We start from the raw sequence: 26175 nt of genomic DNA on the forward strand, positions 1-26175 counted from the left end.
TCTGCTGTGAAATTGTGTGTGAGTGTGTGTGGATGTGTGTGTGGGGACTGGGGAGGGAGTTGTAATAGCGGGATATATCTACCCATTCCCCAGGATTTACGTCAGTGATGGTGGCTCCGTGGTACAACGCGTGCATTATAAATGGGAGGTAATAGGTTCGATCTATGGCCGGGTAATACAAAAGCATGCAGGTACCACATTTGCCGCGTGCAGGAGTAAAATAATTTCATAATCGAAGTGGCTACAGTTGATTAATAAAACATTATGGTACTTGTTTCGTCACCACTTGGTGCTTCGAAGTTCAATTCAATTTAATATAAATATAGTGACATCAAGTGGTATACATATGATAACGAAAATAAAAATCCATTTTAATTTGTTCGAAATAGAAATCTGAAAAAGAAATACTCCGAAAAATCATTTTTCCAAATTGATCAAGGGACCGGCAACCAATGTGCAGCGTCAGGTCGACGAGGCTCTGTCCGTTGAACGCCAAATTACAGGGTAGCAGCAAGTCCCTACTTTGGTCTGACGCGCATGCAGGGCTTTAAAGATAAGAACCAAGGGCCCGTTTCTTGTAGCTTTGCCATTATGCAACTGTATATTGCCAATTCGTCTACTGCCAACTCGTCCACTCACCACATCAGGCGCGTACGCAAGGGGGGGGGGTTTGGGGGTTCAAACCCCCCTTTTTTTTTTTTTTTTTTTTTGCTTGTCTCCACAGAGGTCGGTCTGGCAAAAAAGTTATCGGGCAAGCGCCTGATAACTCCTTGGTCTGGTTACGGACAGTTCCCCTACCCAATAATGTATATGACAGCAATAATGAACAGAATAACACAGAAAAAATTTCCGCTCGCTTCGCTCGCTCCATTTTATTATATCTTTTATTTCCGCATGTCGCCGACATGATCACGGTATCGCCATTAACAAGGCCATAGATGATTATCATAATGTATACTTATGAATACAAGTGAACCAAGACAAAGACATACGTTTTCTTACAAAATATGTTTTACCAATATGAAAACCAAAATGACGGAAAACGCTAAAATGTCGGTTAGCTCGCTCCGCTCGCTCGTAATAATTTATGAAATTCCATAAGTATCTAGTCTCCTGTTCAAGGCCGTATTATGAGTGTTACGAATAGAAGGACATGTAGCATCGACTAATACTTGATTTACTAACAAACTATTGACAAGAAATGTATGTTTTGACGGGATAACGCGAAAATTTCGGCTCGCTCACTCCGCTCGCTCGTAATCATTTATGAAATTTCTTAAGTTTCTAGTCTCTTGATCAAGGCCATATCATGAGACTTACGAGCAGAAGGACATGTAGCATCGACTATGATACCAACAAACTATTGACAAAAAGGTTATGTTTTCAACGCAAAAACGAGAACATTTCTGCTCGCTCGCGGGTCATGACCGCACTGTTACATACCCCATCCCCACATAAATGTTATTGTCTTATTTGCAGCGCTGAAAAAAAAATCATCACCTCCCCCGCTCATCACTTTTTAGAGACTGGGCGGGAGATTTAAAAAAAAAAAATCAGCTCGAACCCCCCCTTTCAAAAATCCTGCGTACGCGCCTGCACCGGTTACACTTCGTAATTCCGAAGGTTCTTTATTCCGAAGGTTCGTAATTCCGAAACACGTAAATTGCCTATACCTCGATGTTCGTTAATCCGAAAACGAAAAAGGGTTCGTTAATCCGAACATTTGTGGCGTTATTCCGACGGTTCGTTATTCCGAAGGTTCGATAATCCGAAAACGAAATAAGATTCGTTGTTCCGAAGGTTCGTTAATCCGAAAACGAAATAAGGTTCGTTGTTCCGAAGGTTCGTTAATCCGAAAACGAAATAAGGTTCGTTAATCCGAAAACGAAATAAGGTTCGTTAATCCGAAAACGAAATAAGGTTCGTTAATCCGAAAACGAAATAAGGTTCGTTAATCCGAAAACGAAATAAGGTTCGATAATCCGAAAACGAAATAAGGTTCGTTAATCCGAAAACAAAATAAGGTTCGTTTTTCCGAAGGTTCGTTAATCCGAATACGAAATAAGGTTCGTTAATCCGAAAACAAAATAAGGTTCGTTAATCCGAAAAATGAAAACCGGGAAAGCAGAGGCAGAGGCAAGTGGGAGGGGGCGGGGGACACTGTTGCCGTTCAATTGTTATGAGGATGGGAAGGCAAGGGCGGCCGAACGAATTTTCGTTTTGGGGGTAAAGCCAAAAAATGAAACTCATACGTCAAAATTGACATTTTGGTGATATTTTCACCTTAAGATTATCATCTGCTTGAAGTCATTGTGTGTTTGATAGTGATTAAGTAGAGAAAAACCTTTTTTTGAAGTGATTTATTATTATGGCAAAACGTATATTTAGGCTTTATTTTTCGGGAGAGAGTATAATGAGCGAGCGGCTTGGTAAAACAAATTCAAAAGTGAAGTTGTAAAACGTTTTTTGGGGTCAATTATTCTTAAAATGGCATTATTGTGAGGTGTTGCGAGCGTGAATCACAAGCTAAAACTTTAGGGTATTTCAATAAAAAATGAAAATAAGTTTTTAAAAATCCGAGCAGATTTCTGCTGTCATTAAACAGATGTGCATCTAACTAAAAAATTAACACGAGCGCAAAACGCGAGCTTAAACATACTGACCAGAAAAGGAACCTGTTAAAGAAAGCATTTAGTGACCTCTTTAGGATGCATATTTCACCAATCGTATGAGAGTGCGAAGCGCAAGCTGAAAATTTGCAATATTCCAGCCTGAAAACTGAACTTGTATACTTTAAAAAGAGTATTTTATTTCGCAAAACACGAAAAACGGCATATTTATTTTTGAAAAAGGAACTTTCCCATTTTGGAAAATATTAATTTCCCTGTTTTTTATTTCATTTGGGGGGAAGTGCCCCCTGCCTCCCTCCCGGCGGATCCAACTTTCGTCAAATAGGGGGGGGGCAAATTTTTTTTCAGCCATATTTTCCTCGATCGGCAGCTTAAAGTTGATTTTTGTTTGTTTCTTTGAAAGGGTAGTCCTAACAGTCATTAATTAGCTTTATACTTATAAAATAAAGTAAATATGTAATAACATGATGATAAACCCTTTTTAAATAATGCGAGGGCGAGCTATATATATATTTTTTGATATGTTTGTGATCTTCAAAACGAGATGCCTATGTAACTAAATTTAGATAATAACTGCGAACAAGAAGCACAAACAGAAATTTTTAAATATATAAGCTCTAACCTGATCTAAAGGGGACATTTTAAGAAATTTTTGCAGTTAGCCATGAAGACGATGCGTGTTTCAACCAGTGGCGGCGGAACATATTTTCCTGGGGGGGAGCAAAGCCCCCAAAAAGGGGCCAATAGGGGCAATTTGGTGCAAACGTATATTTTCACCATGAGATTATCATCTGTGTAAAGAGGTTGTGTGTTTTGTAGTAATTGCATTGAGCAAAAAATTTTAAGTGATAACTGATGGATAAATTATATATTTATGTTTTATTTCTGCGAGCGTAGCAAGCGGTTTTGGGGGAAAGAAATCAAATCTGAAGATGCATAATTCGCCTTTTTGGTCAATTACTGTTAAAAGGGCATCCTTGTGAGATGTTGCGAGCGAATCACGTGCTTAGACTTTAGTAGGCCTAGAATGATAATAATGATAATAATGATATAGATATTATTTACCCTGGGAAGCCACTTCAGTTCTGAAAACTGTTCTCCCAGCTATTATTATTTTTTTTACAAGAATGCTTAGAATGTCCAGTTTTCAGGTTGGAAAATCGGAAAATTTTGGCTCACGTTTCTCGCTCGTATCAAGTATTGTTTAGTGAGGAACTCATTCTATTCATGGTTACAAAAAAAGTATAAAAATGTCCAGTTTTCAGGTGGAATATCACAAATTTTAAGCTTGCGGTTCGCGCTCTCATTATTTAGTTCGTGAGATATATATTCTATTCATGAGTCACTAAATGCTGTCTTTAAAAGATTACCAGTATATAAACAAATTACAGCTCGCCCTCGAGTTAATTCTTTAGAAAGATACACATTTTTCTCACGATTACAAAAAATGCTCAGAATGTTCACGTCTTGTTACATGAAATGTCTACTAGTTTGAGCTTGCGATTCGCGCTTTCAACATCTCACAAGGATCATTATTAGTATTATTTTTATTTTTATTACCAGCAGAAGCTGTTATTAAAGATGACATCCCCTCCAATACAAATCCTATTATCTATGGTTACTCGCACGCGACCAACACACTTGATCCCCGCATCTTTAAACCATTTGCTTAGGCAGCAATAATATTGCTCAGATAAAATCGAAATTAGCCTATGCTTGATCAGGGCGCCTATTCTTAATGAAATACATGCTTTTGGCCACAACACACGCATGTATCGATCGTTATTGCATAATATCGTGTAATCTTGTAATAACAACACCGTTTTTGTTACCAAAATGAATAATTTTCATTTTCGGAAATACGAACCTTATTTAATTTTCGGATTAACGAACCTTATTTTGTTTTCGGATTAACGAACCTTCGGAATTACGAACCTTATTTCGTTTTCGGATTAACGAACCTTATTTCGTTTTCGGATTAACGAACCGTATTTCGTTTTCGGATTGACGAACCTTCGGAATTACGAACCTCATTTTGTTTTCGGATTAACGAACCTTCGGAATTACGAACCTTCGGAAATACGAACCTTCGGAATAACTGAACCTTCGGAATTACGAAGCTTCGGAATTACGGTTGTATGCGCCTGCACCACATGGTCTACTTTCTAATGCCATTCCTTCCATGAACCATTTGATCCATTAACCATTTGGTCCAATCACCACCTCGTCTTATTACCATTTCGTCTATGACCATTTCGTCTCTTAACAAGTGGGTCTATTATCCTTTAATTTTCATTCATTTTGCACAATTTAACACTTAGTCCAATTAGACCAAATGATATATGGACTACATGGCTATTGGACCAACTTGTTATTAGACAGAATGGCATTATACGAAATGAAGTAGACCTTGTGGTGAGTGGATGAACTGATGGTAGACCAAATGATAGTATACGAGTGGGCAATTGGCATCAGACGAATTGGAAATAAACCATGGCAACTACCATGGTAACCTTGATTGTGATTCGCTGCTGAGCCCTGTTGCCATGGTAGTTACCATAATGGCAAAGAAACAACAGTTGTAACTCTTTATTAAATGGGCCCCAGTTGTGGTATCGATCTCAAAATGTGCTAGAACAGAATCCAATAAAATGACCCCCAATTGTTTGTATGTATGGATAAAAAATATGTGCCGAAAACTGTTTAAATGCTAAGAAATCAGCAAAATTAGCATGGAATTCCACAAAATTGATGTCGGGTATATTTCCGATCAATATTATCACCCTGCACCACATATTATTTTTTTGTGTTAGTTATCATCAGAATTATCAGTTTTCAGCTAAGATTTCATGATTTGACAAAGATGAGTTGATTTCAATGTCCCAAATCTCGATCTATGATAATATGGTGGTAAACACTGATTTTAAACATTTCTCAGGTAATGTTATTGTTTGCCGCAATTACTTTCTTTTACTTTTGTTTCCCGACCTTCCGGTTGTGAGACGGGCGCTCTTCCAACTGAACTGACACACCATTTATACTCAATATACATCTTTACAGTAGATTAAATAAAATGCTGTATAAAATCCTTGAAGGTTTTCTGGACAGCATCCACATTTCTGTTGCACAACTACATGTAGATTAACCAGATGGATGGAATATGATAAATTTAGATTATCTAGATTTGAAATGCCATGAGATCCAAGTACGATGAGCTTTATGCAGAAAATTATTTTTTTTTCAGATGACCCAAAGAAAAGGTAAATAATAACGAGGCTCCTTAGATATTTTAAATGTACCACTGAAATTTGGTGTGGGTTATCATACCTTTTAAAATTTTCACTCTCACGATTTTCTTACTATATCTTTATTAATAAACACATTGGCTGACGAAAGCAAGATGGACATAATTCCTTCAACCTTCTCGAAGGCAATTTACGAAGCAGTCAAGATAAATATAAAGATAAAGACAGAGGGGATTGGGAGATAGCGAGAGAGAGAGAGAGGGAGAGAGAGAACGACAAAAAGAGGGGCATGAGGAGGGAGGGGGAGAAGGAAAAAACGAGGAAAATAAATTCATACTTATTTCATGTATTATCCATCTTTAAGTAAGGCAAGGTTTAAATCCTCTTTATGTGGAAATATTATCTCTCTGGGAGATTGATTGCAAGGACTATTTTCCATTATGAATAAACTATAATGATAATATAATGGTATAATTCATTTTTCGACCTTGATGCTCTATCGGTGTTAATTATGCTCTCATGCCTCGTGACGAGAATAATATCGCTGTCGCTTTGGTGCGTCCATGGGAACGGCCATAAACTGACCATCTGTTGCTATGCAAATGTAAACAAACAAACAAATTCGTATTCAGTATTAGGGCTATGCAGTGGAGAGTTGTTATGATAATCCATATCGGCCAAGAACGAATTTGGTTGAAATCGATTGATACATTTTTAAAAAAGAACATAGTTTCACACAGTGTAATCCCAGCGTGTTTGCATGGAGTACTACGTGAAAATGTTATTCATCATACTGTCAAAATGCTTTAATTAACACTGTTAAGATATATGTTCACACTGCGGACACCTCGACAGTGTGACTGTTCACAGCGTGTTTCGTTCACATTGTCGACAATGTAAATATGTGATTTACACTATTGAAATGCTCAAATTTAACAGTGTGGAGGGGAATTCACACCGTGTTCCACACTGTGAACACAATGCGGCACACACTCTGGGACACTGTGTACTTTCCAGTAGAATAATTGAGGTTAAACGACACCAATATTTCATATAAGTGTCTGAATATTAATCCGTAAAGTTACTTTAAGTGGTTGGATTTGTTTTTCGATCATGATCTGTGGATTAATAATGGAGGAGATTAAATGTTGAATGTTCCCTACTCTTTTGAAACAGAGAAGCAGGTTCTTTAAATGTGGAAATGGCGTGATGCTCCCTTTAAACCTCCTCCGAAAGTAATATATATATATATATATATATATATATATATGCAGGGGCGGAAATCTATCCCAAAAGGTAGGGGGGACATGGGGCTGGAAAATTTGACTTGTAAAAGGTTTTCACCAAAAATTTAGGGTCATTTCGACGAAAATGAATTTGACAAGCAAAAAAGGGTAATCATCCCAAAAGTAAAGGTGGATTTTTTTCAGCCATATTTTCCCCGATCGGCCGCTCGAACATGATTTTTGTTTTGTTTCTTCGAATTAAGTGGTAGTTCTTATAATTACTTCTTAGCTTTACTCTTATAAATCAACATAAGCATATAATATCATAATTTACATAATGCGAAGGGCGAGCAAACTTTTTTTTTGGAATTGTTATGTACAGTTTCCCTAAAATGGGGACATTCTAGGCAATGCTTGTTAACCTGAAAAAGATGTCTATGCAACTATCATGACTATACTATAATAATTGTAAATTTATATTGCGCAATTTCTATTTGGATATACTCAACTAAACGCGATACACGTTTTGAACTGATCGAAAAGGTAGGCCTAACTGCTGCTTGCAGTTAGCCATGAAGACGTTACATATTTCAACAATCAAATAATGCGAGCGTCATGGGCGAGCTGAAAGTTTTTACACTTTTACCTAAAGACTGAAAATTCTATGCAGTTTTTGTGACTTAAACAGAATAGGTATATAAATTAACAATTGATGCGAGCGCGAAGCGCGAGCCGAAAATTTCGCGATTTAGACCTAAAAACGAGACACTCTATTTAGTCAGGGGCCTTAGCAAAATTTTGGGGACAGGATTTACAAAAGCGCCATTTTTTGCATGTGGGTCCCTGGTATCAAAAGCATTAATTCTAGATAGGGTGCCCTGAAATCGGTGAAGGGCACCCTATTTTAAAATGCTAATTTATGCAAATTTTATGCAAAAAACTCATAATTCACCATATCTCACTAAAAATAATTTTCAAATGCCCAATTTGTGTGTATTTGGGTTTTCTTTTGCTGAGTATTTAACTGCAGGTCGATTTTTATAAAATTGGTGAGTATGAATCAATTTTTAAGGTTAATTTATGCAAATTATATGCAAATCACATGTAAAAACACATGTATTACCATATATCGACATATAGAATTGTCAAAATCACAATTTTTTTCCACATGTGTCACTGGTACCAAAAACATTAATCCTTGATAGGATGCCTCGATATCAATGACTGGAATCCTTTTTCATAGGGCTAATTTATGCAAAATTATGCAACATCACACTATTCACCGTGAATTAATGTATATGTATAGTACAGACCTAAACTTTTCTATAGAAGCCTATTTCTTTTCGGGGGGTGGGGGTATTTGGGATTTATTTTGACGGGGCATCAAATCTAGATTGATTTCTGTACAGCTCCTGAATAAGAATCAATTTTCAATGTTAATGCAAATTTATGCAAAATTTATGCAAATATGTGTAAAACTCATCAACTATCCTATTTTGAGGTTTTAAACCGAGGGATAAGCACAACACTATGCATATGAGACACTGTTACACAATTCATTCATTATGGTGACTTTCCATGCGACCAGAGGAGAGCATCATGTTTAAAATGCAAATTTATGCAAATTATAAATCCTGTGCATACCCCTTTCACAATTAAAAAAAACCCGAAATCATATGGAAAAGATAAACAGTATTTCATCTTTCTTTTCAAAGCAATTCAAGAGGTCAGATTTCTTTCCCAAGTAGAGTTTTCCCCTGTCAGAAAGAGAAGGGTATATGGATGGTTCTCATGGCAGAAAAAGCTGTCCATGTCTGCCCCTCTGACAACTATGTACATTTTTTTTAGAACAGGGACACATAAGATTTGAGCAAAGAGACCTGATCCTCCTTCTTTTTCTGTCGTCCCTTGATTGAAGGTGACTTGAATAATTTCAGTGATTTTTCTTTATTGGCTTATGAATTGATCTCTATCTCTAAAACTAAGGTAACACCAAGACCAAATTCTCCCAATCAATTTTAGGCCGAATCAGAGTCGAATCTGTCTGGAATAGGTCCCGAATCAGAGCTATCGACTTCCCAAGATAATTGTCCAAATGCCTCCCCAAAATTAATTCAACCGAATTCCATCCAAATATGTGTCTTGGCCACATTCTCGAGTATTTTGGAGGATATTCGGCTGGTTTTAAAATTTTCAAGACAAGCAGAATCTCTCCACGAATGTTTCCGTTAGGGAGGGAGAACAGAATAGTCCCGGATCCTTCCGAAGCGATTCCGGGAGCTCCCCGAATCCGAGATGAATAAGTACCGAATCCAGGCCATTTTGGGCAGAATTGATCCGACTTTGTTCGGGAGAATTTGGTTTTGGTGTTTAAAGCTAGGGTTAGAACGGAACCGAATCAGCTGCGAATCCATCCATATACAAGTATTCTGGTGGTTTCAGGAATATTCTGTTTTGCCTTCGTAAATGCAAGAAAATTCGGGAACATTCGCTGAAAAATTCAGCTCATTTTGAAATGTTCAAAACCAGCCGAATACCCTCCAGACTATTCCCGAATGTGACCACAACAAATTCCATTCGGGCCACATTCGGGATGTATTCCGATGGAATTCGGTTGGATTTTTAGAGGCATTTTGGGGTATTTTGAGAAGATTCGATTCGTATCAGTCGTAGAGTAATTAAAGGTCCGACTCTTGCCCCCCCCCCATATCGTACGAATCATTACTCGAATACAAAGAAGAATATAGATGAATTGGCCAGAAATTAGAAAAATGGCATCCAAAAAGCTGCCGAATCGGTAAATTATAGCCCATTTCGAAAGAATCTGGCACATTTTCGGAAAATTCTGTGGCATAATCGTTCAGGCATAATCGTTCGATTTGGGTCGTTATTCAGGTCGTCATTTGGCGAAAATCGGAGGATTCGGCTCGATTCTGGCCGCTCTGGCTCGATTTTTGCCACTGTTCTGGTTGGCATACGGCTTTATGCTTTATGTAATATATATTAGTCAATGGAATACAGCTTCATACATAAATTATTGTTAATTTACATAATATAACACACTTTTGCATGGAAACGGGATTTTCAATAGCATACAATTGAAGATTTGAACTGAGTGATAGAGGTACTTCAACAGTTTGGCCCCTTTTCCACTGTTAAACCCACTGGAATGGGACTAATTTACACATATAAAATAATTGCTAATTTACAAAAATTAGCATAATTTGGGATTTTCAATAGCACGTTTGATAGGGAAATTAAATCTATAGATCTGATAGAGATTTTCTTTAAGTTTGGTTTCTTTTTATTCCTTTTTACTAATTTTTACTATTCATGCATAAATCAACTGCTAATTTACATACATTAACATATTTTTGCATAAAATCATGATTTCAATAAGGAAATTTTGATAAGGAAATTTAAAGCTATTGACCTAAAAGAGACTTTCTTTGGTTAGGAATCTCTTTATTTACTTTTATTAATCAATTCCTATTGGCACATGGCTTCATGCATAAATTACTGCTAATTTACATAAATTAGCATATTTTTGCATAAAGTTGCAATTTTCAGCACCAGGTTCTGTGGGAAAAATTAAAGCTATTGACCTGATAGAGACTTTCCTAAAGTTTGGTATCTTTTTATTAACTTTTATTAATTCCCATTGGCATATGGCTTCATGCATAAATTACTGCTAATTTACATAAATTAGCATATTTTTGCATGAAGATGCAATTTTCAATACCATGTCCTGTGGGAAAAATTAAAGCTATTGACCTGATAGAGACTTTCCTAAAGTTTGGTATCTTTTTATTAACTTTTATTAATTCCCATTGGCATATGGCTTAATACATAAAATACTGCTAATTTGCATAAATTAGCATATTTTTGCATGAAGATGCAATTTTCAACACCATGTTCTGTGGGAAAAAATGAAGCTATTGACCTAATAGTGACATAGGGAAAGTTTGGTGCTTTTGTAAACTCTGTCCCCAAAACTTCAAATTTAAGGCCTAAGGCCCCTGACTAATTCATGTTAAGTAAATAATGAAAAAACGAGTAATTGGGGATCTTCCTTACATTAATAATGCGAGCGCAAAGCGTGAGCAGAACATTTTTACATACGTTTTGAACTGATTGAAAAGGTAGGCCCTACCGGTTAAGGACTTCTTGCACTTAGCCATGAAGACGTTTAATATTTCTGCAATCAAATAATGCGAGCGCAAAGCCTGAGCTGAAAATTTTTGACATTTCTAGTACATAAAAAGTTAAAGATTTCAATCAATAGTTGTAATAGTGAAAACTAAACAATTGATTAGAGCGCAAAGTGCAAGCAAAAATTCCAGATTTAGACACTCTGTTCATGTTTTGTAAATCATGAAAATGATGAGTAATAAGGGGATTCATGTACATTAAATGGATGCTCCGGACTGAAAATATTTATATCTTAATACATAGAGTAGAATTCACTGAGCAAAATGCTGAAAATTTCATCAAAATCGGATACCAAATAACAAAGTTATTGAACTTTAAATTCAGCAATATTTTTTGAAAACAGTTGTCATGAATATAGGTGGCTGGTGATGTCACATCTCTACGTTCCGTTTTCTTATATTATTACTAAGCCTGAGTCATATCGATTATTTTGAAAACCGGTGTTCGACAGCTCTAATTCGATCGAACATCGATGCATCGAATATTGAAGGCGGGGAAAATTTAGTCTTTTGTTTTTGCGTCGATGCGATGCGCTTTGCATATGCACACTACGCACTGACGGTATGCGCTGGCGTTGGCCGGGTGAGCGTTGCACAAGCAGATGACAGAGCAAAGTTCGTTTGTATTTTCCATGATCACAAAACACACAAAAAAGGCCGGGGACCAAAGCAGAATTCTTCCCAAAATATCTTCAACAATGATATTTGCAGATGACAACATATAAGTTTAAAATGAAACAATAATAAAGACATGAATCACGCAGAGTCGATCCGAATGATTTTCGGTCGACTAGCATTCGCAGTCCATTCACCAGCCCCGTCGGCAGCTCCGTACACTCACTCTCGATCTCCCGAAACGACAGGCGTGCTTGACGTCAGCGCCAGCAAACAATTGCAATCAACGGAGAGCGCTGTAACTTGCCTGAGATTGTGTAGTTGGATCCAAAATGAGCTCCAAATAAATTTATGGGAATAAATACGTAATTTTCTCTGGATGGTCATTTGAATTGCTATTCAATGCTGATATAACGATTGTGAGGAAAGATTGTGGAATATGAGTTATGACGATGTTCGAGAATTAATCCTGATAATGACAATCCAGTTTTTTTAGACGCAATTGAGCATGCGATCAAAATAAATACGAATGTTTCGAATCGAGCCCTAAATTCATCTAAATTATTACGATTTAACAAGATTTTATGGTCATACTAAGAAAATTGACGATGTCAGCAAAGTATGTTATGTTCATATGGAAGAAATAATACTGGGATTATTTCTATTTTATCTCTGGACGTCTCCTCCAAGCTCCGAGAAAATAAGCACAATGCGCATGCGTGTTTGATGACGTATGACATATTTTCCCATTCATGAAATCAGAGCCCAAAGTTGGGCACGAACTAGCTTCAAATTGATGGGAAAAAATATCAAACGCAATTTTCTCTGTTTTGTCATGTAAAATGTTATTATATGGTGATATTACGAACTTGAACAGAGTTTTTGCATGTAGACAATGTTCGAGAATCAATCCTGACGTGATGATTATTTTTTTTAGACAAGTGCACTAGCTCGACTCAAGAAGTCAAGTCGATCGCCATGAGATGTCCGCCATTGAAAATTGAAACGAAATACAAACGTTTCACATCAAGCTCTAAATTCATATTAATGATTATCATATGCAAATTATTGTTAAATATTACGCTTAAATAATGTTCTATGGTCATGATTTTAATATTGTTCATGAAAGCAAGATTTATTTTACGTTGATCGCGTCAATTTCCGGCCATTTTCTGGTTTGATTAAAGAACAGTACTGCGCATGCACGATCGATGGCCATGACTTCCATTCATGAATTCATCGTGCATAAATTATCTCGGCACGAGCAGACGAGTAAGACTCGAACTATGATCGAAATAAACTTCAAATTAATGGTGAATAGCATCATAATTACTCATTCGGTTTCATTTTGGGGGCAATAGAAATCAAGTAAGTAGTAGTAAAGTTGGACATTACTGATATTTTGATGATTGATTGTGTAAACCAAACGAATCGGCCGGCCGACGTATTTTTTTTTTTTTTTCGATGCACCGATTTTGCAAAATCTGCACCGGTGTTCGATGACATCGATCGAACACCGATTTTAAAATCGATTCGACTCAGGCTTAATTATTACACAAAATCATAATTTTCATTATTTCATACTTGTGTGAATAATACGTTTTCCTTGTAATGAAATAAGTTGCATCAATAAATATCTAATGCACTAAATCAGTTGTCAATCCAATAGTTCTTGGAAGAAAAAATTTGAATAAACCTAATTTGATATAATAAAATACAAAAGAACAAGTGGATATGTGACGTCATCAGCCCACCTAATGAATATTCATGACGACCGTTTTCACAAAATATTGCTAAGCTTTAAAATTCAATAACTTTGTTATATATGTATTCGATTTTGATGAAATTTCCGCCATTTGCTCAGTGAATTCTACTCTCTGTTCAAGCTATACATACTTCCAGCCCGGACCATCCCTTTAATAATGCGAGCACAAAGCGCGAACATAATTATGCACGCGCGTATTTCAGATTTAATCCAAGAATCTAGGCATTCTAAATACATCTTTCATCATGGAAATCAAAACGAGTGCGAAGCACGAACATAACTAAAAAGATATTTCGAACTAAAAAGGGTCAAATTCAGCTCAATATATTTCAAGCACTTTGTAGGAAAATGGTGAGGTGGGTATGGATTGCACTTAATAAAGAGCTGATATTTTTCGTCATTATTACTTTGAGTTTTGACATAGACCGGGACATCCTTAGGACAGTCATCAAGAACATGATGACTATCTGCAGCGCTAGCTGTTACGTTTTGACAATCAGGCCTGAAAAGGGTTTTTTGAAAATTTTATGGCATACACGAAAATAACTGGTACCTGATAAATCAAAATTTGCGAGCGCGTAGCACGAGCAGATATGTTAATATTCAGACCATAAAACTGACATTTGTACAGAGCACTTTATAAAAATCAATTTGTAAATCACACAAACTAATGAAAGTTTGATTTCCGTGGTGAAAATGTTTTGAATATTGACTTCCAAACTTGATATTTTAAGCTAAATATTGAACAAGTTATATGAATCACCTAACAGTGCGAGCGCGGAGCGCGAGCGAAAATTTTATATAGTGGCACGAAAGATTCTTTTTTTCCCCTCATTTTATTTTTTTTATTAGGCACACGTCTTACTCCTTCTCTTTTTTCTCCTCTCTTTTCCTTTTTTTTCTTTCTTTCACTTTTTCTTTTTTTGCTCCGCCAATAGATCCCATTGGATCCGCCTATAGTAGGAAGGAAATTGATATTGTGTCCCCCTACTATTTTGAGTAGGGGGGACACGTCCGCCCTGTCCCCCCTGGGATTTCCGCCCATGTATATATGTATATATATATATATATATATATATATATATATATATATATATATATATATATATATATATATATATATATATATATATATATACATATATATATATTCATATATTGAATACATAATGGAGCACTACCCCGAAGATAAGGTGTGTTGTCACAGCTTCTATTGAGAAAATGACTCGGATATAATGCCATATTTTACTTAGGGGAGCCAGTTCTGAAAAATGTTCTCCCAGTGGGGCCTGTTAACACGATAATGTTATTATTATCCCGGCTTTAGTAAGGCTACCTTGATCGGGCGCTCGAGCATTCGAGGAATTTTTTCCTACCGGATACCCATTCCCACTCACCTGGATCGAGTGCAGCACGATATGGGTAAATATCTTGCTGACGGAAAACACGCCATGGATTGGATTCGATCCCAAGCGTGGCCACGTCCCTCCGATTGAAAGACAAGAGTCGTAACCACTAGACAACTATTGCAATTTTTTTTAAATCTGTGTAAGTACAGGAGCAGGGTGGTTTATAAAATTAGACTATGCAGAAATTAATAGTTATAGCCAGCCGCAATGGTTGACGACCCCATCTATATAAACCCCTCAAAAAAAGTTTTGCAACTCAGTTTTGGGGGATGATATCTTTTTGGTTAATGAAGTATAAAAGGTGAAACTGGTATCATTGGAAAGCTGAATTATTCTTCTTTACAATGACATGCCATTTGCTGTGTTTATGTAATCATGGAATATGCAATCACCCTGAACATCGAGAAAAGTCAGAAGTGAAAAGTTGCAAAATGCATTGATTTCCAACAAGAGTCTCCATTTCTATAGAATTTCCACCATGCAGGTGACAGTGAATGCACTCGGTCCATCCTCGAAACAATTGGAAATTCGCTATTGCAAACGATGCATTTTGCAACATTTCATGTCTAACATTGCTGCGTATTATCATGTCTGTGTATTTCATGATAACACTAGCATTACAAATGACACATGATTGTAAAGAAGAATAATCATGCTTTCTAAAGATATCACTTTTACATATGATGATGGCACATTAAGAAATTTATTAGCACTCAAACTTGCAGTTTGAGTTGCAGAACTCAAACATGACATGGCAACGAATTTTGCAACATTTCATTTTTTACATTGCTGCATATTTATCATGTCTGTGTATTCCATGATAACACTAGCATTACAAATGGCACATGATCGTAAAGAGGAATAATCATACTTTCCAATGATACCACTTTTACATATGATGATGGCACACAAAGAAATTTATTAGCACTCAAACTTGAGTTGCGGAACTTTTTTTGAGGGGTTTAGTTCGTCTGGTAAGAGTGCATGCACTTACTCCATCACCTTCATCGATAATCATCATACTACTGTAATTAGAAAGCTACACTCGACGTGAAAGACAGAGCATTTTGATAGTCTGCTATTGTGTCATGGCATTGAGTTGAGTGCAACTAGATGTTTCCATGGAACTAGATGTTTCCATGGAAATGTAGAGTGGTTCATTATACAAAAAGGGAAGTTAATTATAACTGATTAAAGGCGTGTATCACAGTTATGAAAGTGTAGAAAAAAACCCAACAAGAATACATCTGTGAAAGAAAAACATATATACTATATACAATGTCAGAGTGTGAAATATGAAGGCTTATTATGATAGTATTGACTCAATCAAAGTTTTATTGATATACTAAATGCTATTTTTTCATTTACTGGAATTCGATATAGATAACGGGTTTTACGAAAAGGATTCAATATCGTGGATTAAATCTCCTTGCTCTCCTTAAATGTTGTTGTTAACCTCGGCTCTAAATGTGATAAATCCCGATCAATTCCAGGAAATGTAAGAAATTTTTATTCGGTATCACTAATCATGCTAAACCAATTTGTAAAAAGATATAATCTATGGATATCAATCTTTATGATAGGTGAGTTTGTGGTATAGCCATCAGATAACTGATAACTAATGTCATGAAAACATCCTCTTTTAAGGCTGTTTTCCACTAGGGCGCGGACAAGACCAGGAAGGGTTGCGGAAGCAACTATTGTCATTTCGGCATGCTGTCCGCAACCAAATTCCGTAAAAGATTATGCAAATGATCTTGTCCTAGGACACGACCAAGACTGTCTGCGTATTGTCGTAGGACATTCCTGGGACTGTCCCAGGACAAGATTATCTAAATCAATTTGTCGGCGTTCGGTGCGGACAGCATGCAGATCGTAATAGGACAGAACCGGAGACATTTAGGACAACGTCACGAGTGGTAAATTTTATTATAAGGACTAGGACAATGGGACAACTTGCTAATACTCCATGAAAATTATCGTTCATATATAATGAATGAATAATTAATGAATTTAGGGGTGTTATTTTGTTTTTTCGTCTGCAAAGACTATGGATTTTCTTTTATTTCAAATCAAATTGCATGCATTGGTCATGTTGGTAGAAATCCCAGGGGACAGGGGCGACGCGTCTCCTCACTTTTTAGAAGGAGGCATTTGATAAAAAATAATCCACCTCCCCACGTTTTGGAACAAGCGAAAAAGGAAAAATGGAAAGAGGGGAAAAGAACCAACAGAAAATGAAGAGGAAAAACAAGAGGAGAAAGACGAGTGAATTAAATAAGATGAGGGGGGAGGGATTTTCATGTTAAATTTTCGCACACGCTTTGTGCTCGCATTGCCTAAATTTATGAGATACATAACTTACTCATTAGACTTATATTGAGCTTAAAATATCAAGCTTTGAAGTTAAATATACAAAACATTTCTCGGACATCAAGTTTTCAATTTGTTTGATTTACAAATAGATTTTATAGTTTTCTGTAAAATAAGTATATTTTATGATCTAAACATGAAAATTTTCCACTCGCGCTGCGCGCTAGCATTATTTTTGTCAAATAACTATTCTCTTCGTGTATTCCATATTTTTTGATAAATATCCCTTTACAGGCTGGTCTGATTGTGAATAGTATCAGCTAAAGCTGCGCGCTAGCATTTTAATTGGGGAGTTATGTATACCTGTATCAATTGTTACAAATTATTATAAATTCATCTTTCATGACAGTTTATTATAATTTTCGGCTCGCAATTTGCGCTCGCATATTTTGTTAAAAATATATCAACCCATGCATCCTATTCATGATTACAAAATTTCCAGTTATCTGACCTTAATATAAATTTCGCGCCCTCATTGGGCTTATTAGGATAACAAGTAATATGATAATATTTTCATGATTTCCTTATAGTCATTGTCCTTTTTTTTCAGAATGGAATATCAACAAGTTTCATCTCTCGCTTAGGAAGATACTCATCATAGTCATATGAAAACATAAAATGTCCCGGTCGCAACTCAAAATACATGTAATGATAAAAACATAAACTTGAGCTTCGCACTCGCATCATTTATTAAGCGCAATCCGTATCCAATTCGTAACTGCGCTTATTTTTATTTTTTAAGATCGGAAAATCAAATATCTTTAGCTCGCTCATCGCGCTCTTATTATTGATATTATAATAATGAATGTAATTAGAATGTCCAGATTCTAGGTCCGAATCTAAACACACGCACGCATGTTTATTTAGATACGAATCTTTTGCCAGTTTTAGATCAGATTATCAAATTATTAATGTAGGAATAATATCTATTTATTCAATTATCCATCCTTTTCCTGATTTACAAAACATGAGATGTAGAATTTCGTTTCGGTTCGCGCTCACATCAAGTGAATAGTCATGCCCCTATTCTGTTCATGCTTTTGAAAGGTGCTTAGAATGCCGAGTATTTAGGTCTGAATGTAAAAAATGTTCAGCTAGCGCTTCGCGCTCGCATTATTTGATTGTTGAAATATGTAGGCTAAAGAAAAGTGTGTTTGTCGGTGTAATGTAGTATTCAATTTTTGAAAGTAGATTTTGTGCATTTTTATACATAATAATAAATTATCTCGGATCTTGATTTTTTTCAACTAAGGTAACTTTAAAAAGACTGCAGATGTTCATAGCAAAGTCGGGGCTCTCTTTATAACATTACTTTCTTATAATTTGTCCACAAATTAATACACATCTCGACCAAAATTTGGATGCGGACAAATTTTGATTTCCCGCACGCGGGGAAGGGTTTAGGACAGCTTGCGGACACTCCCAGGAATGTCCGGACAGGTTGCGGAAGGGTCGCGGATTGCAATTATGACATTCCGCGCCTTGTCCTGACGCTGTCCTGGCCCTAGTGGAAAAGGGGTATTAGGCGGTTTTCCACTGGGGCGCGGACAAGACCAGGACGGGTTGCGGAAGCTACTTTTGTCATTTCGGCATGCTGTCCGCAACCAAATTCCGTAAAAGATTATACAAATGATCTTGTCATAGGACACGACCAGGACTGTCTGCGTATTGTCGTAGGACATTCCTGGGACTGTCCCAGGACAAGATTATCTAAATAAATTTGTCGGCGTTCGGTGCGGACAGCATGCAGATGGTATTAGGACAGAACCGGAGACGTTTAGGACAACGTCACGAGTGGTAAATTAAAGGACTAGGACAATTGGACAACTTGCGAATACTCCATAAAAATTATCGTTCATATATTTTTTTAAATGAATTTAGGGGTGTTATTTGGGTTTTCTTCGACTACAAAGACTATATAGCATTTTCTTTGATTTCAAATCAAATTGCATACATTGGTGGACATCCCAGGTAAACAGGGGCGACGCGTCCCCTCACTTTTTGGAAAGGGAGGGGGCATTTGATATCAAATGCCCCCCCTTCCCAATATTTGGAACGAGCAAAAAAGAAAAAAAATGGAAATAGAGGGAAAAGAACCAGAAAGAACCAGAAGGGAAAAGAGAAGAGAAAATAAAGAGGAAAAACAAGAGGAGAAAGACGAGTGAATTAAATAAGATGGGAGGGTAGTGGACGATTTCATGTCACTATGTTAAATTTTCGCTCACGCTTTGTTCTCGCATTGCCTAATCTACGAGATACATAAATTGCTCAATAGACTTATATTGAGCTTAAAATATCAAGTTTTGAAGTAAATATACACAAAATTTCTCGGACATTAAGTTTTCAATTTGTTTGATTTCCAAATAGATTTTATAGCTTTCTGTAAAATAACTATATTTTATGGTCTAAATATAAACATTTTCCGCTCGCTCTGCGCGCTAGCATTATTTGATATGTCAAATAACTATTCTCTTTGTGTAGGTTTATTCCATATTTTTTTTGAAAAATATCCCTTTTTTAGGATGGTCTGATTGCGAATAATATCAGCTAAAAATGCTCGCTTGCATTTTGATTGGGGAGTTATATATACCTGTGTCAATTGTAACTAAGTATTTTAAATTCCTCATTCATGACAGTTTATCAAAATTTTCGGCTCGCATTATTTTTGTTAAAAATATATCAACCAATGCATCCTATTCATGATTATAAAATGTCCAGTTATCTGACCTTAATATCGATGTCGCGCCCTCATTTGGCTTATTAGATTAATAAGTAATATGATAATATTTTCATGATTTCCTAATAATCATTGTCCTTTTTTTTCAGAATGGAATATCGACAAGTTTCATTTCTCGCTTAGGAAGATAGACATCATAGTCAAATGAAGACAAAAATGTCATTAAAATGTCCCGGTCGCAACTCAAAATATATGTAATGATAAAAAATATAAACTTGAGCTTCGCACTCGCATCATTTATTAAGCGCGATCCATATCCAATTCGTAACTGCGCTTAAATTCTTTTTATTTAGATCGGAAAATCAAATATCTTTAGCTCGCTCATTGCGCTCTTATTGATATTATAATAAATTATAATACGAATCTTGTGCCAGTGTCAGATCAGATTACCAAATATTATTATCAATGTAGGAATATTATCCATCTATCCAATTATCCATCCTTTTCCTGATTTACAAAACGTGAGATGTCGAATTTTGTTTCGACTCGCGCTTCGGGCTCACATCAAGTGTATAGTCATCCCCCTTAATAATTATACTTGCTTATATAGCGCTTAATACTTACTTTGTCAGAAGTCTCTAAGCGCTCTACAGTATAGCAGCATAATTACCCTGGCTTTAGCAGTGCAGCTGTTACGCGCGCTGCGTTTCAAGGAATAAATTCCTGCCAGGTGCCCATTTTCCTCACCTGGGTTGAGTGCAGCACATTGTGGATCAGTTTCTTGCTGAAGGAAATAACGCCATGGTTGGGATTCGAACCCACGACCTTCTGTTTCAAAGTCCGGAGACTAATCCACTGGGTCACAACTCCACGTTTTCTGTTCATTCCCTTCCCTTTTCTGTTCACGCTTTTAAAAGGTGCTTAGAATGCCCAGTATTCAAGTCGGAATGCAAAAAAATGTTCAGCTCGCGCTTTGCGCTCGCATTATCTTGATCGGACGCTCGAGCATTCAAGAAATTCTTCCTACTGGGTACCCATTTACAACACCTGGGTGGAGAGTGGCAAATGGAGCTAAACGCCTTGCCAAAGGACGCTAGTTCTGCGGTGGGGTTTGAAAGTCAGGAGACTTATCCACTTAGCCACAACACCTCTACACCTCAACACCTCTACACATTGTGCATTTTGTCTGCAAATGTGGAATAAAAATCAAATGAGACGTACTATTTTACGTATTTTTGACCCGGGGGGGGGGGGGAATCTTCACAACGAATACAGTCGTCTCGTGGTTATGGCGCTAGTCGTTCAATCTGAGGGACGTGGGTTCGATCCCAGTCATGGCCTGTTTTCCTTCAGCAAGAAATTTATACGCATTGTGCTGCACCCATTTGAGGTGAATGGGTACCTGGTAGGTCCATGGTAGGAGTTTATTCCTTATAAAGCAGCTACTCTGTCCAAACCAGGGTAATCAAGCTGCATCATTGCAGAGCGCTTATAGACCTGTTAGAGACATCTGTTAAAGTAAGTGTTGATGATGATGATGATGCATGGCATTTTGTATAGCGCCAAATAACTGTAAAAGACATTCAAAGGCGCATTGGAGGAGCCAGCCAATCTGGGTCGGCTAGAAGGGCGCGCACACAGAACTGTGACCCGCAGGTCTCTCCTCCCGATATAACTGGTTGGGGGTAATGCAGGTGGACCACTACACCGGGGTTTCCCCCTACTCTCATTCGAATAGTGAAGTGGGTTCTTCACGGGCAAAGGTGGTGATTCTCTTCTACACGGGACCTCCATTAACGTCCTTTCCGAGGGACAGAGTGTTTATCACTGTAACATAGCCTGCATCTATGAAACAGGGGAGAGACGTTTACACGCAACGCACTGGCTATATACAGTCATCCGCCCGGGGTGGACTCTAACCCACGATCTTTGGTTCGACGGGCAGACCGACTGAGTCAACTTCGCTCTCTTGTGTGTTAGGCGCTCTGTAAGCAAGTATAATTGCATTTGACAATTCATATAATAATATCATTTTTTCATTAATTTCTTTGTTAGATATACAGCGCTGTGTACCTAGGATGGTGGATAAAACAGTATCTTAGTATCAAGCTAATCCAAGGTAAATTACTCATTCACATTCAGACTAAGTATGTTTATTTTGTTATTTCAACCCTTACCCCCACCTCGATAACCATAATAGTTCCATGACATTTCTTAAAATGACATTCCCCTCCCCTTATCTTAATTTCTCTTGTCTTTGTTGGTTTGTATAATGTTTACGAATATGTGCCGCGTAATTATTTGTATGTGTCATATGGCATTAAAAACATGGGTGGATCCACGATTTTCCAAGGAGGGGGGCACTTTTTCTCAAGGAAAAATTTGACAAGCAAAAAAAAAAGAAAAAAAAGGTTTTCACCCCTAAAAATAAGGACATTTTTTTTAAAGAAAAAGGTCTTCACTTTCAAAGGGGGGGGGGCACACTTCTCTTTTAACTCCATTTTTACGTTACGATTTTTTTTATTGTGCCTCTCAAAAGGGGGGCACGGGCCGGCATTGACAAATTAATGTAATTTATTGATTTTTTTTTTATTTCAGTTGAATTCTTACCACGGTTATTATCAATATAAAAGAAAAAGACTCTTCCGAGGACACCGGAAACACTAAAAAATACTCCAACAGCTCAGGCGTGCACAAATTTCCACACTTTCTTCTCTTGCGTGTGCATGCTGTTATATCTGGTATGGCTCCAGATATACTGTCATTGTGCCATGGAGTACTGGTACTTTATCTGTAGCACCAAGGTTGTGCGTGTGGTAGCACAATCAATTTTTTTATATCGATGGTCATAATAAAGTTTGATTTCAAATGGTATTATCCGATTTGCTCACTTGAAGTCAAATTAATTTATGTCCATGTTTTAGGCTTTTTCAACATGTTTATAATTTTTGTCAATGTTTTAGGCCTTTTCAAATGTTTATTGATATTTTCAACCCGGATTGAGAAACCATGAGATGTGAGGTGGGTTTAAATAATTTTTTATTTTCATTACCATAATAATCTGACAGAAACTGCTTTCTAAAATGCAATTTGCTCTGGTCTAATCTCCGATTCGCTCTCGTCCTTTCATTATCTTCAATACATTTTATTATATACATGTGTATATAGTTTCTCAGAGAAGTTTACCATTCTCTTTTAATCTTCCCAACAGCTTTCAACCCGTTTGGATTGAATTATGGCGCCATCTACGCCGGATACATCATCAATTTTCTTATCCTCTCTCTCCTCTTCGTCGCCTGCATACTTCTCCTGATCGGAGTTACCAAGGTAAATTGTGATTTAAAAAAATTAGCAAACAACAACTAGAATTTTCGTTTAATATATGATTTTGATCACAAACATTTTTGTCGTTTTGAATGCATAATACTTTGCACTAGAGTAGCGGAGAGGAGTGGGGGGTCGCCAACTGCCAAATGAAGGCGTTAATTATTGTTGTTTATTATTGAAAGTTTACGAATAATGATGGTTGACTACTTTCGCATTTGTACTTATGACGAGTGATATTTACGTAATTGCAAAAACACACTGTAAAAACTGTGGTTTTAAAAACTGACACCAATTGGTGTTAATAGAGGAACACACACTGAGGTGTTAAAATAATACCCTAGAGATTGAACATAACACCAAAGAGTGTAAATGTAACAACCAAAGGTGTTGTAATAACACATATAGGTGTAAAACTAACACCACCAATTTAACACCGGTGTAAAATAACTGGTGTGGTCCTCTATGTACACCAATTAACACCACAGTTTTTGCTGTGTGGGATGGTAGCTTTCAGGCTTCCTGAAAGCTAACTGCTAAGGTAATTAGTACTAGTATTGGGACTCATCTAGTGATTGTGAAATTATGCATGGCTAACAAGGAATGCTCTGAAGGGGGGGGGGGGGGGGTTCACTGTCATTACAGGGAAGTTACTTTAATATGAGTACCCTATTTTTTTGTACCCCAATAATTGGCTCTAGCATTTACTTTTCATGATAGGGTTGCATGAAAATGAAACACATTTTCCTGATATTTGCATTTTTAAAAATAAACTTTTCACTCTAGCCTTGGTAATCAGCATTTTCAGGTATTTTTTGTTGCTTACGAGCATGGACATTGTGTTTATCTCGGAATGGCAGTGTACTGGGGCTTATATGAGAAACTACATCTTTACCACCCCTATATACCCCTCATCCCAGAACAATGGTATACACACACACAATTTTAAATGTGAATTATTGATACTACTTTTTCCGCTTGCAAGACATTCTGTTTCATAGGCAAGGGAAATCGCCGTATTAAATGATTAAAAAAAATAATATGAATAAATATGGTTGAAATCAAATGGGGGGTGGTTGAAAATGGTTGAGTTGAGGACGTAATGTGTAATCCCAGTGGGTCAGTGCACTCTCTTCAACAAGCGACACACTGCATGTGCTTCCTGGAAAGCATTTCATGGAAAGCAGGATTTGATTACAAATAGGGAAAATAAAATTGGCGTGTTCATTCATTATTTTATTAAACATGTAAAGAAACCATCCATTTTATTACCCAATTTCACCGTTCAAGGATACTTCTCAAAAGAGGAAGTTAACTAAAAATTTCACATGTAAAACTGCAATGAATAAGTGAAAGATATAAGAAAAACAAACAAAATGCATAATATATTTTCTTTCCATTCTGGATTGAGAAAAAAAAAGCTTAACGAATGTTTCAAGTTTTCCATTTTGTTATGAAGATGCTGCACGTACATGATGAAGATGGAAGTATATGTTGTAAAGCAATCATGTCATAATCGCATATCGATTACTTATTTTAAGTAGAGTCTCTATTTTTCATCTTTATGTATGATTTATGAGTGAGAGGTCTGGAGGGATTCTTACTTTTCCTTTTTGGATCAGATTTTAGAAAATGCAAAATTCGACCATGTTACATGCATTGACGACCGTTTCTGTAGACGGGAACCGCAGTTTTTGGTCACAAATTGCTCCCTAAGAATAGATAAATAAGTAAATAAGTATAATACTAAAATTAGTTAAAGAAATAATCAAACTATTGTCAAATGATGAATAGAAATGATAAATATGAAAACGAATAAAAGACAAAAAAATGACAATTATAAATAACAATAAATGAACCAAGTTTCTGATGTATTTCTTTTATACCGAAAAGGAACATTCTCATATTATTTTTCTTTCATGTTACGCAGGATAACAAGGTACTGCTACTACCCTACATAATTCTCCTCGGACTACTTCTCTTCTTTCAACTAATTAGCTGGATTATCTGGCTTGCTGTACTGGTAATACCACATTCCTATACAAATTGCAAGGGGGAGGGGGGGGGGGGGGTGCGAGTTAAGACTATGACCAGCGATAAAAGTACAATTGATAAAAGGGAAACTCTATGAAAGCTGCAAAGAACGGCAATGTAAGTTTCATTCGACATTAGCATGATTACGGAGAAAATTATGTTTATATCGTCAAACAGACGAAGAACCTAGTCTAGACTTTAGGGGGAATATAAGAAATAGGAGAGGGGAAAACAATTCCCCTTACAGTTAGTATTAATAATAATGATCCTTTTTATTGTGTTGATTACTCTTATTATCATTATTATCATTGCCGGACCTGGTGGCTCAGTGGTAGAGCGTTTGCCTCGTGAATGGAAGTTCGTGGGTTCAATCCCTGGCCAAGTCATACCAAACACTTGTCAAAGGGACCTGCAGCCTCCTTGCTGGGCGCTCAGCATTTAGGTGGGAGAAGGGTGAAAATATCATTGTTATGCAGGGCCTGCTGGTTCAGCAGTTTCCTAACTAAATTGGCTATCATGGGTAAATACATTTTATAAGTATTATTATTATTTTTATTATTATGATTATAAATCATTCAATATTTTTATCACAATTATCATAACGATTGATATATTAGTTGTAATCATCAACAAGTGTGGGAGAAACACGACATGCAGACAGCTTGG

The 26175-nt window shown here is 36.7% G+C and overlaps 1 protein-coding gene across 2 annotated transcripts in view; it reads left to right on the plus strand.

Moving 5' to 3' along the window:
* LOC121414776 (TM2 domain-containing protein DDB_G0277895-like) overlaps positions 1-26175 on the plus strand; it is a 33904-nt gene that overhangs the window by 2590 nt on the left and 5139 nt on the right. The window contains exons 2-4 of one of the 2 annotated variants that reach the window (XM_041607836.1): positions 22207-22270; positions 23363-23478; positions 25406-25498. In XM_041607836.1, coding sequence (XP_041463770.1) covers positions 22207-22270; positions 23363-23478; positions 25406-25498 — 273 coding nt within the window. The remainder of the gene's footprint in view (positions 1-22206; positions 22271-23362; positions 23479-25405; positions 25499-26175) is intronic. The other variant, XM_041607841.1, reaches the window with a different exon arrangement.

Source organism: Lytechinus variegatus, chromosome 1, assembly GCF_018143015.1.
Source record: "Lytechinus variegatus isolate NC3 chromosome 1, Lvar_3.0, whole genome shotgun sequence".
NCBI lineage: Eukaryota > Metazoa > Echinodermata > Echinoidea > Temnopleuroida > Toxopneustidae > Lytechinus > Lytechinus variegatus.